This window comes from Perca fluviatilis, chromosome 4 (assembly GCF_010015445.1).
Source record: "Perca fluviatilis chromosome 4, GENO_Pfluv_1.0, whole genome shotgun sequence".
Taxonomy (NCBI): domain Eukaryota; kingdom Metazoa; phylum Chordata; class Actinopteri; order Perciformes; family Percidae; genus Perca; species Perca fluviatilis.
Window position 1 is genome coordinate 11,361,281 of NC_053115.1, and position 21,736 is coordinate 11,383,016.

Genomic DNA, 21,736 nt, shown 5'->3' on the forward strand with positions numbered 1-21,736 from the left:
AATTCACCTGAATTTGCGTCAATAATATTATGATGGGGGCAGTTTTTAAAATGTTCTACCAGGAATCTTTTTTGTGCTTTAATATTGAAGGAAAATGTCAAAATCTAGCTAGCTAGCTCTCCTGAGCTCTCCTGTCTTGACGCAGCTCGCTTCTCATCTTAAATCTCCGTACACCCATTGGTTCCGAGCACCAATACATGTCGTTTTGGGGGAAAAAAAGTTTTGCTGGAAGAAGTCGTTTCAAATTGTAGGTTGCTTATCTATGTTTCAAAATGTAAAACCTTTTAGAGCGTAACACGTTGAAAATCATATGAGATTATTTTTACAGTCCGTGTTAAGTATGCGAGCAAGAAATTAAATCGTAAAGAGTAAGCTAACGTTACTTTCCTTGAGAAAAGTTGTTAGCTAACGTAAGATGTTACAAAATGCTAACATTCATAACGTTAGTTGTCATAACGTAGCTACATGAAAAATGACAGAGCAGTGCCTGTTGGAGAGATGTCGCACTGATGTGTTGGTCAGTTTCTCCGAGTCGCTGCACATCTACACAGGGCTGTTAACAGTGGCTACAGTGTGTGGAGGGCTTTCGGGAATATTAGCTGTTGCTCTTTTGTACGTCTTCTGTCTGAAGCCGTTGCTGTTGACGAGACAAGTAAGTTAACCAAATAACATGCAACCTGTGTTTCTCCTATCCACTGAGTCTCTTTCTTGACCACATCATTGATACATTATATTCAATCATTGGATGTAACGTTAACATATTCTCGTGTATCGTCCCATTAGGGTTACAATGCAAGGCGGCTGCTTGAACCTGACAACAACCAAAGTGACCATGTCAGTAACGGCAGAAAGGAGGCTCCAATAAGTGGCACATCACATGACAAAGTATTATTCTCTTAAACATCCAAGACAAGTCTGAGACTTATTGTAACTTTACACAGGTGGATGAAATAGTTCCATTACATACTGTATATACTAATTGATATAAAATATCTGGAAATGACTTTCAAACATTTATTGTATGGCACAGGATGCCATTCATGCTTCTGTCAGGGTTACCCATTGTTTATGTTTACTAATTAACTTCCCACTAACAGTTTAAGTCCGTTTACTCATTGTCCAGGAGAAGAAGCAGCCACCCATGAACAGTGATGTGGCTGCATTTGCATCCAGAGCAAAGGTGGTTTATCCCATCAACCAAAAATACAGAGTAAGTCTATCATAAATATACAGCATATCATTATTATAACATACACCTTCTGCCAGGTACACAAGGTAATAGACTCCTATCCAAACAACTAATATAAAGGCTTATATACTTGGCAACTGATTTTATAAGGTATTTTTGTTTTGTTTTTAAGCACAAACAATTGTATAATTTGTAGTTTGACTTTAGACTAAACAGTATTACATCAACAACAAAAAAAGTTTAGCAAAATGTGTGCTGTTTTAATAGAAGTGGTCGCCTAACAGAACAGTAACCGGTTGCAAACTAATTCATGGATGAGTAATAGGGGTGCACGATTCAGAATATGTCACGATTCGATATCGATTTTTTAGGCTCAAGATTCAATTCAAAATTGATTTTCGATTCAAAAACGATTCTCGATTCAAAAAACGATTCACAGTATGTAAATGTAGTTACTTTCCCCATGTGATTGCAGTAGCCATACAATTTAAAAGAAAAGAAACACACCAAATTAAATGTAGTTTGATATTACTTATATGTCTTCATACAAAAATAAAAACGTTTGCAACTAAAAACTGCAAAGGGCCAAGGTTTGGCCAGCTTTCAAATACATTTAATTCAAGTATAAAATAAAACTGTTAAATAAAAAGAGCTTTTCGTTCAGAGTTCGGTGGGAATTCAGAGCATTGAAAGAGTGCGTAGGTTGACTGGTATGTTAGGTTGTTGTTCGTCCACGTCTTTAATGTGAGTTCTCAAGTTTGTGGTGTTTCCAAAATACATAACTTTCGCTTTGCAAAGCCTGCATATAGCATGATTCCTATCAGGTTCCATCTTCCCCTCGAGGTTATAAAAGCTTAAATCTGCCCAAACTCTCGCCTTCAATGAAGATGGAGCAGGTTGAATAATTCTTTCTGTGAGGTTTACCATTGTTTGCGCCGACTAAACTACTTCTGCTGCACTCGTTCTTCTTTGTGCCCAAGCATCAGTTTGCATTTGACGCAGCGGCATCAAACTCATTCCAGGACAACCGTATACACGGCATTACAATACGAAAAAAATATTTATCGATTTTGAATCGGTAGAGCTTGAATCGCGATACGAATGTGAATCGATTTTTTTGCACACCCCTAATGAGTAAGGTATAATATACGTAGTATATTTCAATCAGTTGGTTTATGATTATACTTCACTTACCTGCAACCTTTCGTTGAATCTGTCAGCCTTTAGCAGACGGAGCGTCCAATCCATCACTGCATGAGCACTCCAAGTTGCCAGCAATGCCTAACGATGAGTCATCCTCCTCCATGGACGGAGAGTCTCTGAGCCAAGAGCAGGACAACGACGACAGCAGTCAGTTTATCTCCTCCTCGGTGGTCCCCAAGAGCCTGCAGAACCAGAGCTTCACCAGAGTCTCTCACTACCCTCGCTCACTGACACAACCAGAGTAGGAACCATTAATCTAACAGTAATCTCTAAATGACATAACCATAACCGTGCACCTTAACCTTAAAGCAAGTATGCACCAACCTGAGTTTGCTGGATGTGATGATGCTCTTTGTTATCTCTGCAGTTTTGGGGGCAGGATCAGCCTTTACTGTTTGGCCCTGCAGGATATACAACAACATTGCTCCCAGCTTCAGGAAGAAAAATGTCTGGTGAGTTTTTGTCATTTTTCTTTAATTAATACAGTTATGAAATAGTTATCAAGTATATTTCTTAAAGTGCAAAACAAAATTGTTGTATTATTTTTTTTAATTATTACTTTTATCCTGCTATAGATGTTTCTTCAAATGGTGAAAATAATATTCAGCTGTCATTTTCCAAAAGACAAATGTGCTGCTGACTTCTCCAAAAATATTCTTCAAATGCAAGAAAAGGTAGATCCAGATCAGATGTCTATAACACATACATACATAAATACATACATACATACATACATAGATTTTTAGATTCTTTATTGACTGTGCATAGAAACACTGACATAGAAAAGTATATGTTGTCATCTGTTATTTCAGGAACTGAATGAGCTGAAGAAACAGTTGCCAACAAGCCACACTGCCAGCGAGAAAAATTATGACACTCCCTGTACTCTGGAAGAAATAGAGAGAGCCCAAAAAGATTTTCTTGAACGTGGCCTTCAAGTGGTAAAAGCGAAAAGAAAACCTCATAGAGCAAATTATTTAAAAATTAAACTAATACTAATTATATACTAAGTCTATTAGACCACCTTTATTTACTCTGACAATTCTGAAGGGAAACTAATGTCCATGTCTCTTCACAGTCCAGACGTTTCAGCAAACAGGTGGAGGACTTGTGCCAGCATCTGCTGAAGAAGCCCAGCATTTTCTCTCCAGATGAAGCCCAGGGTGTGATTCTCTCTCTCATCCAGACTCTTCTGTTAGTAGAGAACCATCTGATGAACACACAAGAAGCTGATCTTAAGGTAAAGCAATGCTAGTTATTGGTTTGCAGACCATTCATTTAGCTTCTCATCCCTTGTGTCATTGTGTGAGGAACTGAAAATGCCAAAGGAAAATGTATTTTCCACTTCTTGTTAGAGGATCCAGCAAAAGTTGTTGTGGTGGGAGGAGCTGACGGGGCTTCTCCAATCCCAACCTGCCTTGCTAAGGCTGGAAGTGTCTCTGAGGCAGGGCTTGATAGCAACAACACTGGAGCAGCTGACGAGTGATGACGTCTTGACCTTTAGCCACATGGAAAAGATACTTTCAGAGGTCCAGGCAACTCTGACCGAAGGCCTTCAACAGTGCACAGAGGGTAAGACAGTCCTTCAAGAAAAATGCACAGTTTTCTTGTGATTGTTGCAGGCAAAAATCCTTGATTATGCGGCACGTTTTCTTTAAAAATGCGATTGAATATGCGGGAACTTGCAAAAACTGCGGTTTGATGAAAAAGAGAAAAAAAAAGTGATTCCCCAACACCCTGCTTTTCGATGATGTTCACGTCGGGTAATTAAGTCACTTCATAACGTTCCCATGGCAACAGAGGAAAATGGCTGCTCTTGTGTGAAGTAAACGCAACATTTTTCAACTTTCTGTTAAGATATGTGACTTCTTTGCAACGAAAATGCGGGGATTATGAAATCATGCAAGCCCCGGATATTTTGCGTGGAAATCGGCAATTTGTTTTTCTGGAGGGACTGATAAGACACGTGAAGGGAAAATTATTTCAGTTTCATGTAAGGAAATTCACTGCTGTCAATGTACTATCAGGTCAAAAGACAAGAGACAAAGGGCATTTAATAGTAAGCATTTTGTGGTTAAAGCAAGTTGACTGCAAAAGTAAAAAAATAAAATAAAAAATGAATGTAGCATGTGTGTAATTTTCTCACATACTGCACTAGTTTCTGGTGGCAGGTAGTAGTGGACAATGTATAGCCTACTTTCCACATTTAAATGATGTATTCTTTCAAAATAGACCATTTTCTAGGAATCCTCTTTAGCTCCTCAAATAAGGTCAGGTTCTTTTAGGACAGCAAAAAATATATTTTGCACTCTTACTGCACCCCAGACTCTCATGCAAAATCTTTTAGCATAACACTTGACAAAGATTGTTGCTGTTGATCTATTATGTAATAAAAAACATGCTATTAATGCTTAGATAAACAAGTGTTTACATTAGTTAGGCAAGGTCCTTTATCTTCTGGGCTTATTTTACTTGTCTTTATTTTCTGGGCTTATTTTACAATACAGTATATTACTCTTATGGGCAGCTTGCCTCTCCAAGTACAAATGGTGAGTGATAGTGAAAAGATATTTTGAACTATGTAACCGTTTAAAACAGTAATAAAGACAATATTTTAATGTCTGTCCCTCAAAATTAAAGACACAGGGATTCTTTCTAGACAACAGCGTTCAACAACCTTAAAAAAAAATCATCCATTATAGAACGTCATATAGGTTTTTCCACTGTCAGTAGCCTTGTTAGACCATATAGCAATGCAGCCACTGTTGTAAAGTGAGGTGCAGGGTAACTCAGTAAAACTTGAGGAAGACAAAGCCACAAGACCTCTTACTATTAGGTTGGAGGTGTTACTGCTCTTTATAGACCAGAAAGAAAATTGATCCAAATCCATTTATCCAAATCCACAATTCGATTCAATTTTCGATTTAAAGGGGTGATAGAATGCAAAACCGAGTTTACCTTGTTATAGTTGAATAACGACAGTTCGGTGGGTGAAATGGGCATACAGAGAACCTCAAAGTCCCATTGACACCTCTTTCCTCTGTAAATCTCACAATTTGAAACTGCCTCTGGAAACGGGCGAATCCCGACGAAGCTAATAGTTGACGTCAACTCGGTGGCTGTACCTTAATTGGCTCTGGTCTGCCCCAAAATTTACATAGCTACAGACCACTGGTCTGAGACCATCTGGTGTTCTGAATGTAGGTCGCGCAGATCTCACACACTAGTATAGCTGCGAGCTTTGCACTTCCAGGGGAATTACAGAGAAGAAAGTTTGGAAGTTTTTCAAGGATACTGAAAATGAACCACGGTCGTAAATGCAGTGTTCCAGGCTGTACAGGGAATGCTGACACTTTTCACATTTCATCGCGGGCTGCCACCGGTCGTGGTGGTCCAGGTAAGCGGTAGTTAGTGGTTCAGTTACCCCAGAAAAAAAGACTGTGCGCTGGGTACAGAGCACCATGCTGCCGGTCATGGAGCTCCGTCAGGTCAGCGGTAGTTGGTGGTCTAGTTACCGGGTAACTGCGAGTGTGGCAGGCATGTTCCCTGATATTAATAAATTAAGTTATGTTTTCATTTATATTGCAATGTAAATAATACACTTAACCAGTAGCGGAGTGGCAATCGGGAGAGTCTGGACTTTTTCCATTGCAAGGTAGTGTTTGCGAGGGCCGGGCTGATAATAGTTGTACACTCGCCTAAAGGATTATTAGGAACACCCTACTAATACCGTGTTTGACCACCTTTCACCTTCAGAACTGCCTTAATTCTTCGTGGCATTGATTCAACAAGGTGCTGGAAGCATTCTTTAGAAATGTTGGCCCATATTAATAGGATAGCATCTTGCAGTTGATGGAGATTTGTGGGATGCACATCCAGGGCACGAAACTCCCGTTCCACCATTGGGTTGAGATCTGGTGACTGTGGGGGCCATTTTAGTACAGTGAACTCATCTTCAAGAAACCGATTTGAAATGATTTGAGCTTTGTGACATGGTGCATTATCCTGCTGGAAGTAGCCATCAGAGGATGGGTACATGGTGGTCATAAAGGGATGGACATGGTCAGAAACAATGCTTAGGTAGGCTTGGCATTTAAACGATGCCCAGTTGGGGCCAAAGGGGCCTAAAGTGTGCCAAGAAAACATTCAACAAACCATTACGCCACCACCACCAGCATGCACAGCGGTAACAAGACATGACGGATCCATGTTCTCATTCTGTTTACGCCAAATTCTGACTCTACCATCTGAATGTCTTAACAGAAATCGAGACTCCTCAGACCAGGCAACATTTTTACAGTCTTCAACTGTCCAATTCTTGTGCGCTCATGCAAATTGTAGCCTCATTTTCCTATTTTTAGTGGAGATGAGTGGTACCTGGTGGGGTCTTCTGCTGGTGCCGCCTCAAGGTTGTTCGTGTTGTGGCTTCACAAATGCTTTACTGCATACCTCTATTGTAACGAGTGGTTATTTGAGTCAAAGTTGATCTTCTATCAGTTTGAATCACTCGGCCCATTCTCCTCTGACCTCTAGCATCAACAAGGCATTTTCACCCCCCAGGACTGCAGCATACTGGATGCTTTTCCTTCCATTCTTTGTAAACCCTAGAAATGGTTGTGTGAGAAAATCCCAGTAACTGAGCAGATTGTGAAATAATCTTACCAGCCCTTCTGGCACCAACAACCATACCACGCTCAAAGTTGCTTAGATCACCTTTCTTTCCCATTCTGACATTCGGTTTGGAGTTCAGGAGATTGTCTAGACCTGGACCACACCCCTAAATGCATTGAAGCAGCTGCCGTGTGATTGGTTGATTAGATAATTGCATTAACAAGAAATCGTACAGGTGTTCCTAATAATCCTTTAGGTGAGTGCACATTGCAAGTTCTTAGCAACACCATCTGGCGGCCTGGTGTGTGCAGCCTCTGCTCAATCCGTATGGCCACTGCCCGAACCACATGCAGTCGTAAATGCAGTGTTCCAGGCTGTACAACGGAATACTGGCCCATGTGTGTACATGTACACACAGAGAAAAGTTTTTAGAATTTAATTAAGGAGTAGATATTGGACAATGGAGCAGGAGTTGTGGATCTAACACAGCGGCACAGAGGACCTGCAATGGGCGGTGTGCTGCTGGAGCTGCTGCTGCTGTTGTGCTGCTGAAGAGACACTGAACTAGCTACAGCGCGAGTTGTGATTCCTTGTCTGGAAGTGGAGGTTTTTTATGTCCTAAGGGTAACGTTACAACAACACTAGTTGTAATGAAAGTGTTGAAACTTTGCATTTGTGTGTGTGCGCGACACACTGGAGGATGACTAAACTGTAACTAAACTGTGTCACTGGTGCTTTGTACAGTAACATTAGTTGATGAGTTTATGTATCAGAGCAGAAATGAAGTTGGAAGCCAGCCGGGGATATTTTCTCGGGCCTCGGCTGCTCCAGCCATTCCTGCTCCGACGTTTGGAAGTCTATCGGTAAAGTTAACAGACTGTGTGTGTGTGTGTGTGTGTGTGTGTGTGTGTGTGTGTGTGTGTGTGTGTGTGTGTGTGTGTGTGTGTGTGTGTGTGTGTGTGTGTGTGTGTGAGTCTAATGATGGAAAGCAGAAAAGGGAAAGGGGGCGCTGAGAAGGTCAGACTCAAAAGGAAAAAAAGGTATTGTGTTGCTGTGTCAGTGTGTTGTTCATTCCCCTCCTACTAAGAGCCATTAAATGGCTAGGTTACAACAACAGTTTAAGTTTCTCAGAGTTTACGAGGTGCAATTGAATGCACCACAAGTTTATTGAGGGGCACCTGAATTCACCATGATGTCCCGTCGGACCCACACGTTTGACTGTACATAAGGCTGCTTACTGAGGGTTGCTGATTTACACTGTGTAGCATGTAGGAAGTTACAGACTGATGTAGATCTAGAGGCAGGTTGACGAAAGTGGGTACGTAAAAAAAGCTCATCAAACCCGGTCTCATCAAATGCATTAAAATCACAGATTAATGTAACAGTATATCAGTCCCTCCAGAAAAACGTGATTATGCGATCGCATAATTCAATGCATAATCAGCCAAAGTCCGCATATTTATGCGGGGGCTGCATTTTTTCAAATATGCCGCACTTTCGCAGCATAAATTGCCGGTTTCCACGCAAAATATGTGGGGCTTGCATGATTTCATAATCCCCGCATTTTCGTTGCAAAAAAGTCACATATATCTTAGCAGAAAGTTGAAAAATGTTGCATTTACTTCACACAAGAGCAGCCATTTTCCCACGTTGCCATGGGAACGTTATGAAGTGACGTAATTACGCGACATGAACATCATCGAAAAGCAGGGTGTTGGGGGAATCACTTTTTTTTCTCTTTTTCATCAAACTGCAGTTTTTGCAAATTACCACAATTTTTGCAAGTTCCCGCAATTTCATCGCATAAATATCCCGCATATTCCATCGCATTTTTTAAGAAAACACATTTTATATACAATTTCTGCTTTAAAGAGTTGGTGTTTAGTTAATTCTGAATATATTGTCACTCACATACTAATTTATTACAAGAACAATTCATATTAATGAACATTTATACCATCAACTAGTCCAGCTCATCCCAAAGTTGATTGATCGTGTTGCAGAGTGTACAAGGAAGACGAAGGAGCTGGTGAATGACAAGTGCAGCAGAATGGAGTCCAAGAAGAAGAAGCTTTTGAGGAGCCAGACCAAGGAGAAGAGCTGCGCCCTGGAACTGAGACAGCCTCACGGTGACCTACAGCAGCTCACCAAGGTAAAAACATGTTGCTTCCCTTACCTCAATATGTAGATCTGGGATTACTCTTGTATAATAACTAGTCCACTGGTATCTAAATGCCGAGCTGTAACCTTTCCTGCAGGTGTACCAGGAGCTGCTGATGAAACACAGACAACAGATTTCTGACTCGGAGCAGCAGCAGGACAACAGGGTGGCTGAAGCCCTCTGTGACCATTGGAAGGTAAAAGAAATCAAATACTTCTTTTGTATTTTTGTGCATACTTGTGCGAGTGTATTTTTCCATTATTCTTATGTACGTTATTGTATCGTCAGAAACTCCGTGCCTCCTGGTCAAAGAGGCTTGGAGAGCTGGCCAAGGACATTTTCCTCACCGCTGTCCCTGCCCAGTCAAAGGTCTCTGCTGAGCGCTGCGAGAATCTGTGGTTGGATCTGGAGCAGGAGCTGGTTGCACAGCTGCAGCAGGCAGAGTGCACTACCAAGGTGCAACTGGAGGACATGAGGGCTCAGCTGGATAAAGATGGACAGGTAGACATCATCTGGTGGATCAGATACATACAGCCTCTCCATCAGTGCTTGGCACGTTGATTCTTTCATCAACGAGTTCATTTTTAACTGTCTCTGTCTCTTAAATCTTAAGTACATGAGATATTTCCAAGAGTTTAATTATACTAAAGGCTTTCCATTGTTTCTAACTGAGCCTCTTTTTCTGTAGCTGTGGAGTGAGGAGATGGCTCTGGTGCAGGCCTGTCTCAAACATCTGAGCGAACAGCAGATGACAATCCTGCGAGCCATGTTGGCCAGACAGAGCTACACACTCAACAGGTACGATTGGAAGACCTCTGTCAAAACGTATTTACGCCATGAAAGATTACCTGGTGTAAACAAAAATGAAATCTGCACTAACGCAGCTTTCTTCTATCCACTTATGGCCTCCACAGTATCAAAATCGATGTTTGCGAGTTACTTGGAAATAATGCAATACGATCTTCTTCTCAGCAACGTGTGGAAGTTGATAGAGAAGAAACATGAGCACCTGTTGGTGGCGGTGCAGAGGTACTTTGTGGTCAGGCACTTCTGTTTGCACATGCTGAAGGAAATGAGGCTGTCCAAGCTGAAAGCACTCTCTCAGACTGATTTCAGGGCTGTGCTAATGGAAGATCCCAGTAAAAGCCAGTCCTGTGTCAATTCAGCTCTCAAGGTGGGATAAATGTATTCTTTTGTATTAAAGCACCTCAGAAACCGCAAAATACATTATGTCTCATCCTATTCAGTTATCTAACGTAATAGCTCAAGTTCACAGCAGATTGTTGCTGTCCCATATCAATCACAGAATAGCAGTGCCAGCCTAGCAGAGAGGCATCTGGGTCCAGAGAGTCAGCTGGTGGGCCACAGCTTCCAGCAGGAGTTTCTGTCTGAACTGGAAACAGGGACGGAGCTTCTTCAGAGCCATGCACAGCTGGTGTTGGGCAACGCCCTCAGCCACGCCATCCAACAGATGATGGAGACCCCACCCACTGAACCGCAGACCTCTCCCAAACAGGACGATGGCTTGAAGGTAGGGCTTGGGTTATGAATTGGAATCAACTTTCTTTGGCATGTTGCTTTAGGTATGTTTGCTAAGCACATTAGAGTAAAAAAAATGTATCTCATTTAGCACTACCTGACAGAGGCTGCCTCGGAGAGTGTGTATGTGACCAAAGATTCTCTCACTGCACTGGTCCAAAGCTACTATTCCCACCTACAGGACATCATCAAGAAATTACAGCAGGATCAGTCAAACATAAACCACGGTGAGATGACAATCACAACACACATGCACATGTCCACATCTGTATAAACGCTGATTTAGATGCTGAAACGGCTGCGCCCTTACTCCTTATCTAGACCAAATGTATGTAATAGATGCTACATTTACAGTCTTTAATTAGGTCATAGGGAAAACTAGCCTAAAAATCTAGACGCACCCTAGCGGCAGCAAAATTATTTTGCAGCCAGGGGGGTCTAGGCACTCTTCATTGACTTGCGAGCTGGAAAAAAAAAACTTTGGTCAGGCCAATCACATCGTGTATAGAGTCAGTGGGCGGGCTTATGGCTGCTGCTGCTGGGAACAGCGGTCTTCTGGAAGACTTGGAGTTAAGCTTTTCTTTGAGAAAACAATGGCACTGAAGTCATTCTTAAAAAAGGAAGATGTGTTTGGAGTTTTGCCGACCGGATACGGCAAAAGTTTAATCTATCAACTAGCTTCGCTACCTTCTTCATTGCTCTGCCTGGTTGTAGCGCTATCCTATTGCGTGCAGAGGGAATTTGAAAGACAACCGTTTATCCCGCCCCTCGGATTGAGCTCCGTCAATGGTGAGTTCCCAGACCCAACATCTTGATGTGGGTCTAGCTTGTCAGGCTAAGGGAAAACATTTGCAATAGTACAATGGTTACCAGGATTGTGTTAGACTTGTTATCTTATCTAAAGTAGACAATAGTAGATACCGTTTTAAGTAGAAAAAACAAGGTGCAAAATCTACTGTGTGTTAATTTATTTTATTACATTTATTTTGTTATTTTATTTAATGAATGTATTTAATACTGTTCCTTCAGAGGTGAATGAGAACCATGAGAGGAGCAGTCAGCTGAACAGATCCTTGCTGAGGGAGCTGGTGAACTGGGGCAAAAAACCCAACTCGGCTGAGTTTCAACAGAGGTGCAACAACCGTGCACCACAGTACCCCTTCTGCACCACACCCGTTGTCTGCACTACACACTTTGGCCAGTCTTAAATACATGTAATAATGTAATAATGTTTTCTTGTGTGTCAGGGTTGAACTCCACAAAAGGAGGGTGTTGGAGCAGTGTGATCTGGACCAGGAAACGATATATGAGGAACTGAGGTGGAAGAAAGTAGCCCAGGATCAGAACATGGAAAAGATCAAAGCCCAGCTGCTGGTTAGTATGTTTTACATATTCTGTACTTCCTTGTCTGACTAAAGGTACAGTGCCTTGCGAAAGTATTCGGCCCCCTTGAACGTTTCGACCTTTTGCCACATTTCAGGCCTCAAACATAAAGATATAAAACTGTAATTTTTTGTGAAGAATCAACAACAAGTGGGTCCCAATTATGAAGTGGAACGAAATTCATTGGCTATTTCAAACTTTTTTAACTAATAAAAAACTGAAAAAGTGGGCGTGCAAAATTATTCAGCCCTTTACTTTCAGTGCAGCAAACTCTCTCGAGAAGTTCAGTGAGGATCTCTGAATGATCCAATGTTGACCTAAATGACTAATGATGATAAATAGAATCCAGCTGTGTGTAATCAAGTCTCCGTATAAATGCACCTGCTCTGTGATAGTCTCAGAGGTCCGTGTAAAACGCGCGAGAGCATCATGAAGAACAAGGAACACACCAGGCAGGTCCGAGATACTGTTGTGGAGAAGTTTAAAGCCGGATTTGGATACAAAAAGATTTCCCAGGCTTTAAACATCCCAAGGAGCGCACTGTGCAAGCGATAATATTGAAATGGAAGGAGTATCAGACCACTACAAATCTACGAAGACCCGGCCGTCCCTCTAAACTTTCAGCTCATACAATGAGAAGACTGATCAGAGATGCAGCCAAGAGGCCCATGATCACTCTGGATGAACTGCAGAGATCTACAGCTGAGGTGGGAGACTCTGTCCATAGGACAACAATCAGTCGTATACTGCACAAATCTGGCCTTTATGGAAGAGTGGCAAGAAGAAAGCCATTTCTTAAAGATATCCATAAAAAGTGTCGTTTAAAGTTTGCCAAAAGCCACCTGGGAGACACACCAAACATGTGGAAGAAGGTGCTCTGGTCAGATGAAACCAAAATCGAACTTTTGGCGGCAACAATGCAAAACGTTATGTTTGGCGTAAAAGCAACACAGCTCATCACCCTGAACACACCATCCCCACTGTCAAACATGGTGGTGGCAGCATCATGGTTTGGGCCTGCTTTTCTTCAGCAGGGACAGGGAAGATGGTTAAAATTGATGGGAAGATGGATGGAGCCAAATACAGGACCATTCTGGAAGAAAACCTGATGGAGTCTGCAAAAGAGACCCGAGACTGGGACGAGGAATTTGTCTTCCAACAAGACAATGATCCAAAACATAAAGCAAAATCTACAATGGAATGGTTCACAAATAAACATATCCAGGTGTTAGAATGGCCAAGTCAAAGTCCAGACCTGAATCCAATCGAGAATCTGTGGAAAGAACTGAAAACTGCTGTTCACAAACGCTCTCCATCCAACCTCACTGAGCTCGAGCTGTTTTGCAAGGAGGAATGGGCAAAAATGTCAGTCTCTCGATGTGCAAAACTGATAGAGACATACCCCAAGCGACTTACAGCTGTAATCGCAGCAAATGGTGGCGCTACAAAGTATTAACTTAAGGGGGCTGAATAATTTTGCACGCCCAATATTTCAGTTTTTTATTTGTTTAAAAGGTTTGAAATATCCAATAAATTCCGTTCCACTTCATGATTGTGTCCCACTTGTTGTTGATTCTTCACAAAAAATTACAGTTTTATATCTTTATGTTTGAGGCCTGAAATGTGGCAAAAGGTCGAAAAGTTCAAGGGGGCCGAATACTTTCGCAAGGCACTGTATATAACTTGATTTAAAAAAAATAAAATGTAAGCAATGTTTTTTTTGTGTCCATTAGGAGGCAGAAGAAAGCTTCATAACTGAGCTGGCAGCCTTGGCCCGGGTCTCTCTCCACAGCCCAGACCCAGAACCCAGCGGTGAGGAGGACAACACTGGTAAGCACCTTATTTTTTTTTATTTATTTTTTTTAGCTCCGATAGGAGATATATGTATTCGCCACTCCTCTGTCTCTGTCCTTCATGGTGTCATATTTTCAACAGGTAATGAGAGTGCTACTATATTGGACCTGTTGTCCCTGAACCCAGCATTAGATCCTGCCTTGAATCCTTCACTGACCCCAACGATTGTAACTCCAGTGGTGAAATCAAAACCAAAGAAGAAAAGAGAACGAGAATCTCATCTCAGCTGAAATCTTAACACAGTACTGTTCACATATTCATGCAGTCATGTCCTGTAAAAAAGTTTACTCTTATTATAGTTGGTGCATCAGGAAGTAATGCCACTACTGGTCTGCTGGTACCAATTGTGTTGTTAGGAAGGTACCTCAGCTTTGTTTGCATTAAGCCAGAGGGATCTGTCCTAATTTATGTATAAGTGGACTGTCTAGTCTAATTTAAAATTTTCTAGAAGTGTGCTTGAATTAGGTTACTGAAATATTGCAATGGTGACAAAAACAATGTATTTTTCTCAATTAGTTGGTATTTTTGTAAATTCCATGTACTGTCAAAAATCCAATAAAATAACAAAGCAGATTATCTTTTTAATGCATTATTCAACTTTTGTACTTTTTTCACCTGGTATACAGAAGTACCATGCTACAGGCCTGACAGTTATATATTATCATCCTATACCTACACATACCACGGCTCACTCACCGCATTGATTTCCAGTGATTCTTGAGTACATGGGATGATGGATGTGCTCCTCGTTGAGTTTTCAGATGAATTAGCGATGTCCATTGTGATTGTAGCCGAGTGCTACTACTCGCCGATGAAAGCCTTGCCCTTCTCTTGCGCTAATGGAGATTTAAGTACAACCATTTATGGATGATAATGCAGAGTAATGGTGAAAAGTCAGGGAGCGCTGAAGTCTGGCGGACAGCTCTGTGTGCAGCCAGCAATCTAGCAGGCGATATACCTTATGGCTTACTATCAGTGTGGAGTGTCAATTAGGAAACATACATTTTTAATCTGTCCTTAATTCCTATGCTCAATTTGCACACATAAACCAATCATTGCTATGGCACTCTAAGAAAATATGCTCCTGGACCTGACCCACTCATACAAACTGGAGTGTCCTGTCAACAGGGTGTTTCTCCTCCCAATGCATCGATCAGAAATGTGGGTGTGTTGTTGACTTCAACACTGGTGTCATCGCTGATCTTTGGTGAGGGTAAACCGTTAGAATGTATTTTGAGGTCCCTTAGGGGACTGCAAGGACTTGTGGGAAGATGACCTGATTTCTAATTTTCTCCTCTCCTGCCTGAGCTGTGGGCTAGTCGCTGTTACAAACGGAGAAGCCCATGAAAGGAGTGTGACAGTATGAGCCGCGCAGAATCTATATGGAATACGGCCTCGCTAACGGCGTAAAACTGGATTGTATTTGTCATTTTTCATGGACGCAGACGTGACTGTAATTCTCTTTCAGTAGATTCAGGTAAGTGGAAATAACTCCTAGGCTCACCTCCGCTTAAGCTGCACCAAAGCTGCTGAGAACCCAAATAGCATTTACAACACTGCCTTTGGTATTGGTATTGTCCCAGCTGGAACACAAACGGGGACTCGCGGTGAAGATTGTCCTGCCCTTTCTGCATGTTCAGATGGTTTTCAAAGGTGCCCGGACGGCAATTAAGTTACTGAATGCATATTCGTATATTCATCGACACGTCCCGCATTTGTTCAGTAAAGTGGCGACTATGCCCTGAGGCTGATATTAGAAATGAGAAGATTAAAAATGTCCAGTGAGAAAGATGTGCGCAGTGTGACGGCGTCACCAGGTCAGATGATCGGTTATTTTAGGGCCCAAAATTAAGGTCGCTTTCTAAAGGGCTTTTTTTTTTCCATTCGAGCTGGAAAAAAATCTACATTGATTGTCATATTTTCGACAAATTATATGATTATATGCTGCCTATGATACAGTATCAGATCTGAAACACTGTTAATATTTGAACTAAGTGAAACTTGTACTTTAAGTAATTTAAAAGTAGAACTGCTTCCCAATTCATTTTAATACAAAACGTCCGCTGTTATTACTACCATCGTTGTATTGCTATTATTAACATGTAATATTCTATAATAATATTTAGATAATAAAACAAATAGCATTTTATATAATAATACATCACAATATGTTGCTATGGCTTTATTGTTCATATAAACATGTAATATACAATACTATACAACATAGCCTACATGATATTGTTATTATTATTATATGTTCGTTAAATGTTGAATAAACATCTGTTTTCTTGCATTAAAGAAAGAGAGATGTTGTTTAAGATTACCATGCACTTGTGGCCGGTTGGCTCAGTGGGTAGAGCAGGCACACATATACTGAGAGGTTTATGCCTAAATGCAGAAGTCCAGCGTTCGAATCCGACTTGTGACGATTTCCTCCATGTCTTCCCCCTCTCTCTCCCCTTTCTCAACTGGCTGTCCTGTCAAAAATTAAAGGGGGAAAAGTCCAAAAAATAATCTTAAAAAAAAAAAAGATTACCATGCACTTAACAAATTGGATATGAGACTTAATTCCCCCTGCAATAATGTTTGTGTCTTTTTATATTGCCTTAATAGCTTTTTATGTGTTATGTAAATCACTTTGAATTACCTTGGTTTGAAAGTTGCTATACAAATAAACTTGCTTAGCCTTGGTAACTGCCTGGTTTTCCCTCTCAGGTGAGCAGCCATGGCTAACCTGCAGCAGGAATACCCTGGGGTCCTTCTGGAGATCCTGGAGGAACTGGCCAATATGCGCCAGTGGCTGACCTTCCAGGATCTTTGTCGCATGGTCAGCACCCGCTTTGACCTGGAGCACCTCATTGAGCTCAGGAGTTTGCTGTTTGCTGCTGCCAGCCATGACCCCTGTTTCCCAGCTACTCTCTTCAGAGACCGAGTTTCCACCAGAGGCCAGGGGCTATCACCCATAGGTGTCGCTGCTGACATCGTAACTATCTTCAATCTCATTCAGATGACGGCTGGGGCTCCTGATGGCAGCCATCCAATGAGAGCCCAGATGGTCCTCCCTGTCGACCAGTCCCCAGGCCCCAGTCTGTCTGGAATACACAAGCTGAAAATTTCTGGTCGAGAAAGAGCACGTGCCCACTCTGACTCCGGTGGCAGGCCTATCGATCAGCACTTGCTGTTTCCAAGATCTAATTACTCTGCCCGCAAGCGAGCAAGTCTTCCCCCCGATCCCATCTCACTTGTGTCCTCTCCTCCAATCAGGACGAGGGCTGTGTCTTTCGACTTGCCTCACACCACACTATTGTACCCCAGTGGTCAAATCCCCAACGAGGAAATGCAGAATATCTACCTGCCTTTGGAGACAGACAGTGAGTCTAGTGGAGATTCTGCGCCGATGGAGGTGTTTGAAGATGAACAGGGATCGTCTGTCGACCAGAAGAGAAACATCTTTAGGAAGGACTTCCATAACCAGCCGCCTCTAATACCCCAGGTGACTGTTAACAGTGAGTCTCCCAGTCCCAAACAGGGGAAGAAAGGCTTCGACAATCACAGCTTTGAAACAATCCCAAATCCTTACTCATCACCAGCAACAGTCAACCAATCGCCAGAGCAGCGGGCTAAACATGAGATCCTTGATGACCTACAGGACTCAACTTACTTCGGACCCCAGTCAATCCCAGAGTGGTCCCCCCAACACCTTCAACCTCCCAGGACCCAGAGGCCCATCTGGAGCAACAAGAGTCACAGTCTGGAGGACCGGATAGGCCTGGGCAGCATTGGAATGGGGATGGGATCACAAGGGGGGCAACTTCCAAGACGATCAACCCCTGCAATAAGCAATTTGGGGGGGTCCTCAGGAGCTGAGAGTGGGAATAGTGGATTGTCAAGTGGAGGTGATGGGGTCAAGGCTCAAGGAACCCAGACAGACCAACCGGACACCCGGCGCCTCCGTAGCCTGGTCCACGCTGATCGCCTCTCCTTTATGACCTCATTAGACGACCCTGAGTTTGGTGAGGATGACATCAGTGCCATCTTTCGTTTCTTAGATGACATAAGCATGTGCGGTTCCACGGGAGTCTTGCACCCTACTGATGGATCAGGGGCCATTAACCAGGACACCCCCGAGGCCAGACGTGGCCGCCTAGGTCAACTCCAAAGGCTTTTCCACTCTCTGGAAAGTAGCGATGATGGGCTCAAGGCCGGTGTCTGTAAACTGCTGCTCCGTATGAGCCAGATAGAAAGACAACTGGAGTCACTGAATGATGTAAAGGCTGAGATTTCCCAGGTACTGTCTGCACTGCAGCGGCTGGATGAAAAGATCCAGCAACCTATTGGTGGTGATGGACAAGGCACCGGTGGGCGATGGCTGGAGCCTCTCAGTGGTGTGTCCTCCTTTATGAGCCACCCAATAACTCCTTCTGAGTCATCTGAACCTCAGCCTCTGTCTGTGTCTGAGCATCTGTTTCCAGGGATCAGCACTAGTAGTCTGGACTGGAACCGGTGGAACACTCCCGGGGAGCAAGCAGAAAGCAGCAAGAGTCAGGCTGATTCAAAGGGGAGGAAAGAAGGGAAGAAGGATGCATCATCTCGTCGTGCCTCCAAAACCCAGCCTGAAGAAAAAAGTGTCTCTGATTCCAAACAGCTGAATGTCTCTAACTCGGCAAGAGACTGGACAGTGTCATTCTCGAAAAGTAAGGAGGGCAAAGCTTCACATGGAAAGGTAGAGTAATTTTACTGTGTACATTTTATTCTATATTTTCCATGATACATGAAGTAATAACTGTTAGATGAGAGATTAGTCAGCATATAAGCAGCAGTTTTTTAAGAGATTCAAAAGGTAGTACAATACTCACACCATCTGTACTGTACATCCATGCTGTGCGACCACAACATTTGTTAGGCCTGAGTAGTTGGCTCTGTTGTATGCTGGGTAGACACATGTGATTGTGTGGTCTGTTGACATGTTGCTATCACCAGACAAAGCTCAATCTTTTAAGATTGAACATTGTCTGGGGAGTCTGCTCTGTATATTCTACTGCACAAGAGGCGTGATCAACGGGTATAGTTCAAATGACTCTGTACGCAATTGGATAGTCCTTCAACCAATCAGACCAACGATCCGGGTGACGTAGCAGCGACAGCGGCATCAACGGGTTGCTGCGCTTCGGTGGCTGCTTGGTCGCTTCTCTATTGTCATTGTGTTAAACTTGCCAATAGTGCGCCAGGTGGATAAGCTGTGATTGGTCCCTGCAAAATTGTAACGGAAGCAGGATAGATAAACGTACAGGTTTCCAGCCTGAGCTGCAGGGCGAAATCAAATCGCCGGCAGCTCGGGCTGGGTTTACCCAGTCTAATTCATATGCACAACAATTACTGAGAAGCAGTCGCTGGCAATTAAAATCTCAGATCTTAGGCTCCTTCTAACAATGCTTATTAAATATGTATAAAAAGAAATCATAATATATATATATAGCACTGTTTGGTCAGTGCTGCAAAGAAACATTTCACAAATGTTTAAAGGTTTAAAATAGGTGTTGTATATAAAATCTGTGTTTGGCCCATTTTCCTTCTAGGCAGATCAATCAGGCAGCACCACTAACCTAATCTCCAAAAAGTCCTCCAACCTGGTGGACCAAGTGTTTAACTCATCCCTGTTCCGTCACAAAGACAGCAGTCTGAAAGGTGGACTAACTTCTGGGAATATCCTGGACCCCAGATTGTCTGAGGGGAGAGGGAGGCCCATATGGACCGTAGACGACAGAGAGGCACGTATTTCCCCTTTGGACTTACAGGTAAGATTTGTTGACTTTAAAAGGGCTACATTAGTTAAAACATTGAATAACATTCTATTTCCTGGCATATGAATGATTAAATATGATATGTTTTCTGGATTGTTTTAGTGCAATATATATCTTTATAAATACATCATGCAGGCTCAAGAAAAGTGGGGGTAGTTATACACAATTCAGTGTCATAAAATAGCACATCACAAATGAATGATGCATAGTAGGAAAGAGTATACAATGTTTGAATTCCTTTAACATCTCAGATTACATTAGGACTTGTATTTAATCTATATGAGTTTATATCTGCTCAGACAAATCTTTAAAAGACGTTGTGTTCCTCAGACCCAGGAGTCTCTGAACCCCAACAACATGGAGTTCTGGATGGATGACATCTACACTCCAGGCTATGACGCTCTACTAAGGCGTAAAGAGGCTGATCTCCGCAGGGCCAAGGTCTGCAAGCTGCTTGCACTCATTGCCACGGCAGTAACTATCATTCTTATCATCGTTATTCCTATTTGCACCATCGGGTCATGAAGAATCTTACAAAAGAGTCCACATTGTTGCCTGTTTTAATTTTAATTATTTATTTACGTATAAAAAATGTACGTGCTGTACACAGGAGAATGCACGGCATTCACATGGAGATAAGTAGATACGAGACATGTGACACTGGCTTGGTGATCAGTAAACATTCAGCAACTCCTTACACTTCTCTGCATGCAGCAACATTATAAAACAGCAGGATTCAAACTGTAGCTTACTAATCACACCGAGTCACTCCCTCATGCAGTTACAACAAATTGTAAGTAATCTCCCACGCCAACTTTTCTCTTCCATTTAACGTCATTTATGTGGCTGTGAAAGGAAGTATCTAAGGATGAATGTTTTAAATAATTTTTAAAATATATTTGAGAGGATATGTTGAAACTAGTAATACTGAGCCAATGCAAAAGTGTTTTTTTCTCATTTTGCCTGCTCTTTTCTGAGAAACAACACTATTACAAATGCATTGTGAAACAGCTTCAGCCTTGAACACTGCCTAAAGCATGATTTATGCTTCTGCGTTAAATCTACGCCGTGGCTACGTACGTAGGTACGTCGGACCCTATGCCGTAGCCTTATGTGCACCTCTTGAAAAATGTAACTACACGTCGCAGCCTCGGCCGTGGCTTGGTAGTGTTGCATTTCCCCCTACTCATTTCCTGATTCTCCTTCTCCATAACAAACATGAAATCAAGGAGAGAGTTAACTTTTCCTGCTACAGATTCACCCAGTGGTCAGAAAGCACAGAGGAGGAGACACTTTGTTTCTCTCACTATGACTGTAGAGTCACTACTCGCTCTGAAGCTAATCGCCGTCACTCTCTCACTCGCTCTACCACACACTCCCCACACACACACACACACACACACACATGCAGGCCCTGCTATTTTCTTAAAGAGATCGACGCACACACCAACGCACAAGTATAAACTTCAGGCCACTTACGTAGGCTACGGCGAAAGCTCTGCGTGGAGCCTCCGCAGGACCATAAATCACGCTTGACTCTATCTTGCTGTTTTCCTGAGAACATCACAGGGCTTATTTCACTTTTATGTAATATAATAGCTTTAAGAGTTTTACATCTACAGTTTTACATCTACAGTAACATATTCTGTTGACAGGACCATTTTTACTTTCTTTTAGTTTGAATGCTCTTGTCCTTTCTTTAAGCAACAAGATATAGGCTACTGCTCAAACAAGCTTAAAAATAATAAAAATTATAATATTTTTTAAAGAGTTCCCTCCCATTTTTCAAACTAAAAAAATAAGCTGTTTAGTCCACTTGTGAATGTGTTTGGGTTGGATGTTTACCAAGTGTCAGGTTTCAAAACCTGGAAGATTTGTTGTTGAAGCAGTGAAGGAAAGAGGGAGCCTTTTCCAGTAAACCCGCTCTGAGTGGAAGATTCCACTTGTAATTTAATTGATGGGATGTTTGGAGTGCACCTATGCACATTATCTAAT

At 42.3% G+C, this 21,736-nt stretch overlaps 2 protein-coding genes across 2 annotated transcripts; both read left to right on the plus strand.

The window, feature by feature from the left end:
* Positions 1-125: 125 nt before the first annotated feature.
* LOC120557333 (ellis-van Creveld syndrome protein) lies at positions 126-14,532 on the plus strand. Its single transcript, XM_039797567.1, has 20 exons — positions 126-652; positions 784-885; positions 1,124-1,210; positions 2,410-2,633; positions 2,760-2,844; positions 2,968-3,066; positions 3,205-3,333; positions 3,471-3,632; positions 3,748-3,964; positions 9,007-9,155; positions 9,262-9,360; positions 9,453-9,665; positions 9,853-9,962; positions 10,137-10,338; positions 10,471-10,695; positions 10,795-10,930; positions 11,733-11,835; positions 11,951-12,077; positions 13,820-13,916; positions 14,022-14,532. The coding sequence occupies exons 1-20, from the start codon at positions 473-475 to the stop codon at positions 14,168-14,170; spliced, it is 2,895 nt and encodes a 964-aa protein (XP_039653501.1). The 5' UTR covers positions 126-472; the 3' UTR covers positions 14,171-14,532.
* Positions 14,533-15,254: 722 nt separating this feature from the next.
* On the plus strand, positions 15,255-20,900 carry LOC120557335 (major intrinsically disordered Notch2-binding receptor 1-like). The gene is made up of 4 exons (XM_039797569.1): positions 15,255-15,417; positions 16,656-18,663; positions 19,517-19,735; positions 20,072-20,900. The coding sequence occupies exons 2-4, from the start codon at positions 16,666-16,668 to the stop codon at positions 20,264-20,266; spliced, it is 2,412 nt and encodes an 803-aa protein (XP_039653503.1). The 5' UTR covers positions 15,255-15,417; positions 16,656-16,665; the 3' UTR covers positions 20,267-20,900.
* The last annotated feature ends 836 nt before the right edge of the window (positions 20,901-21,736 follow it).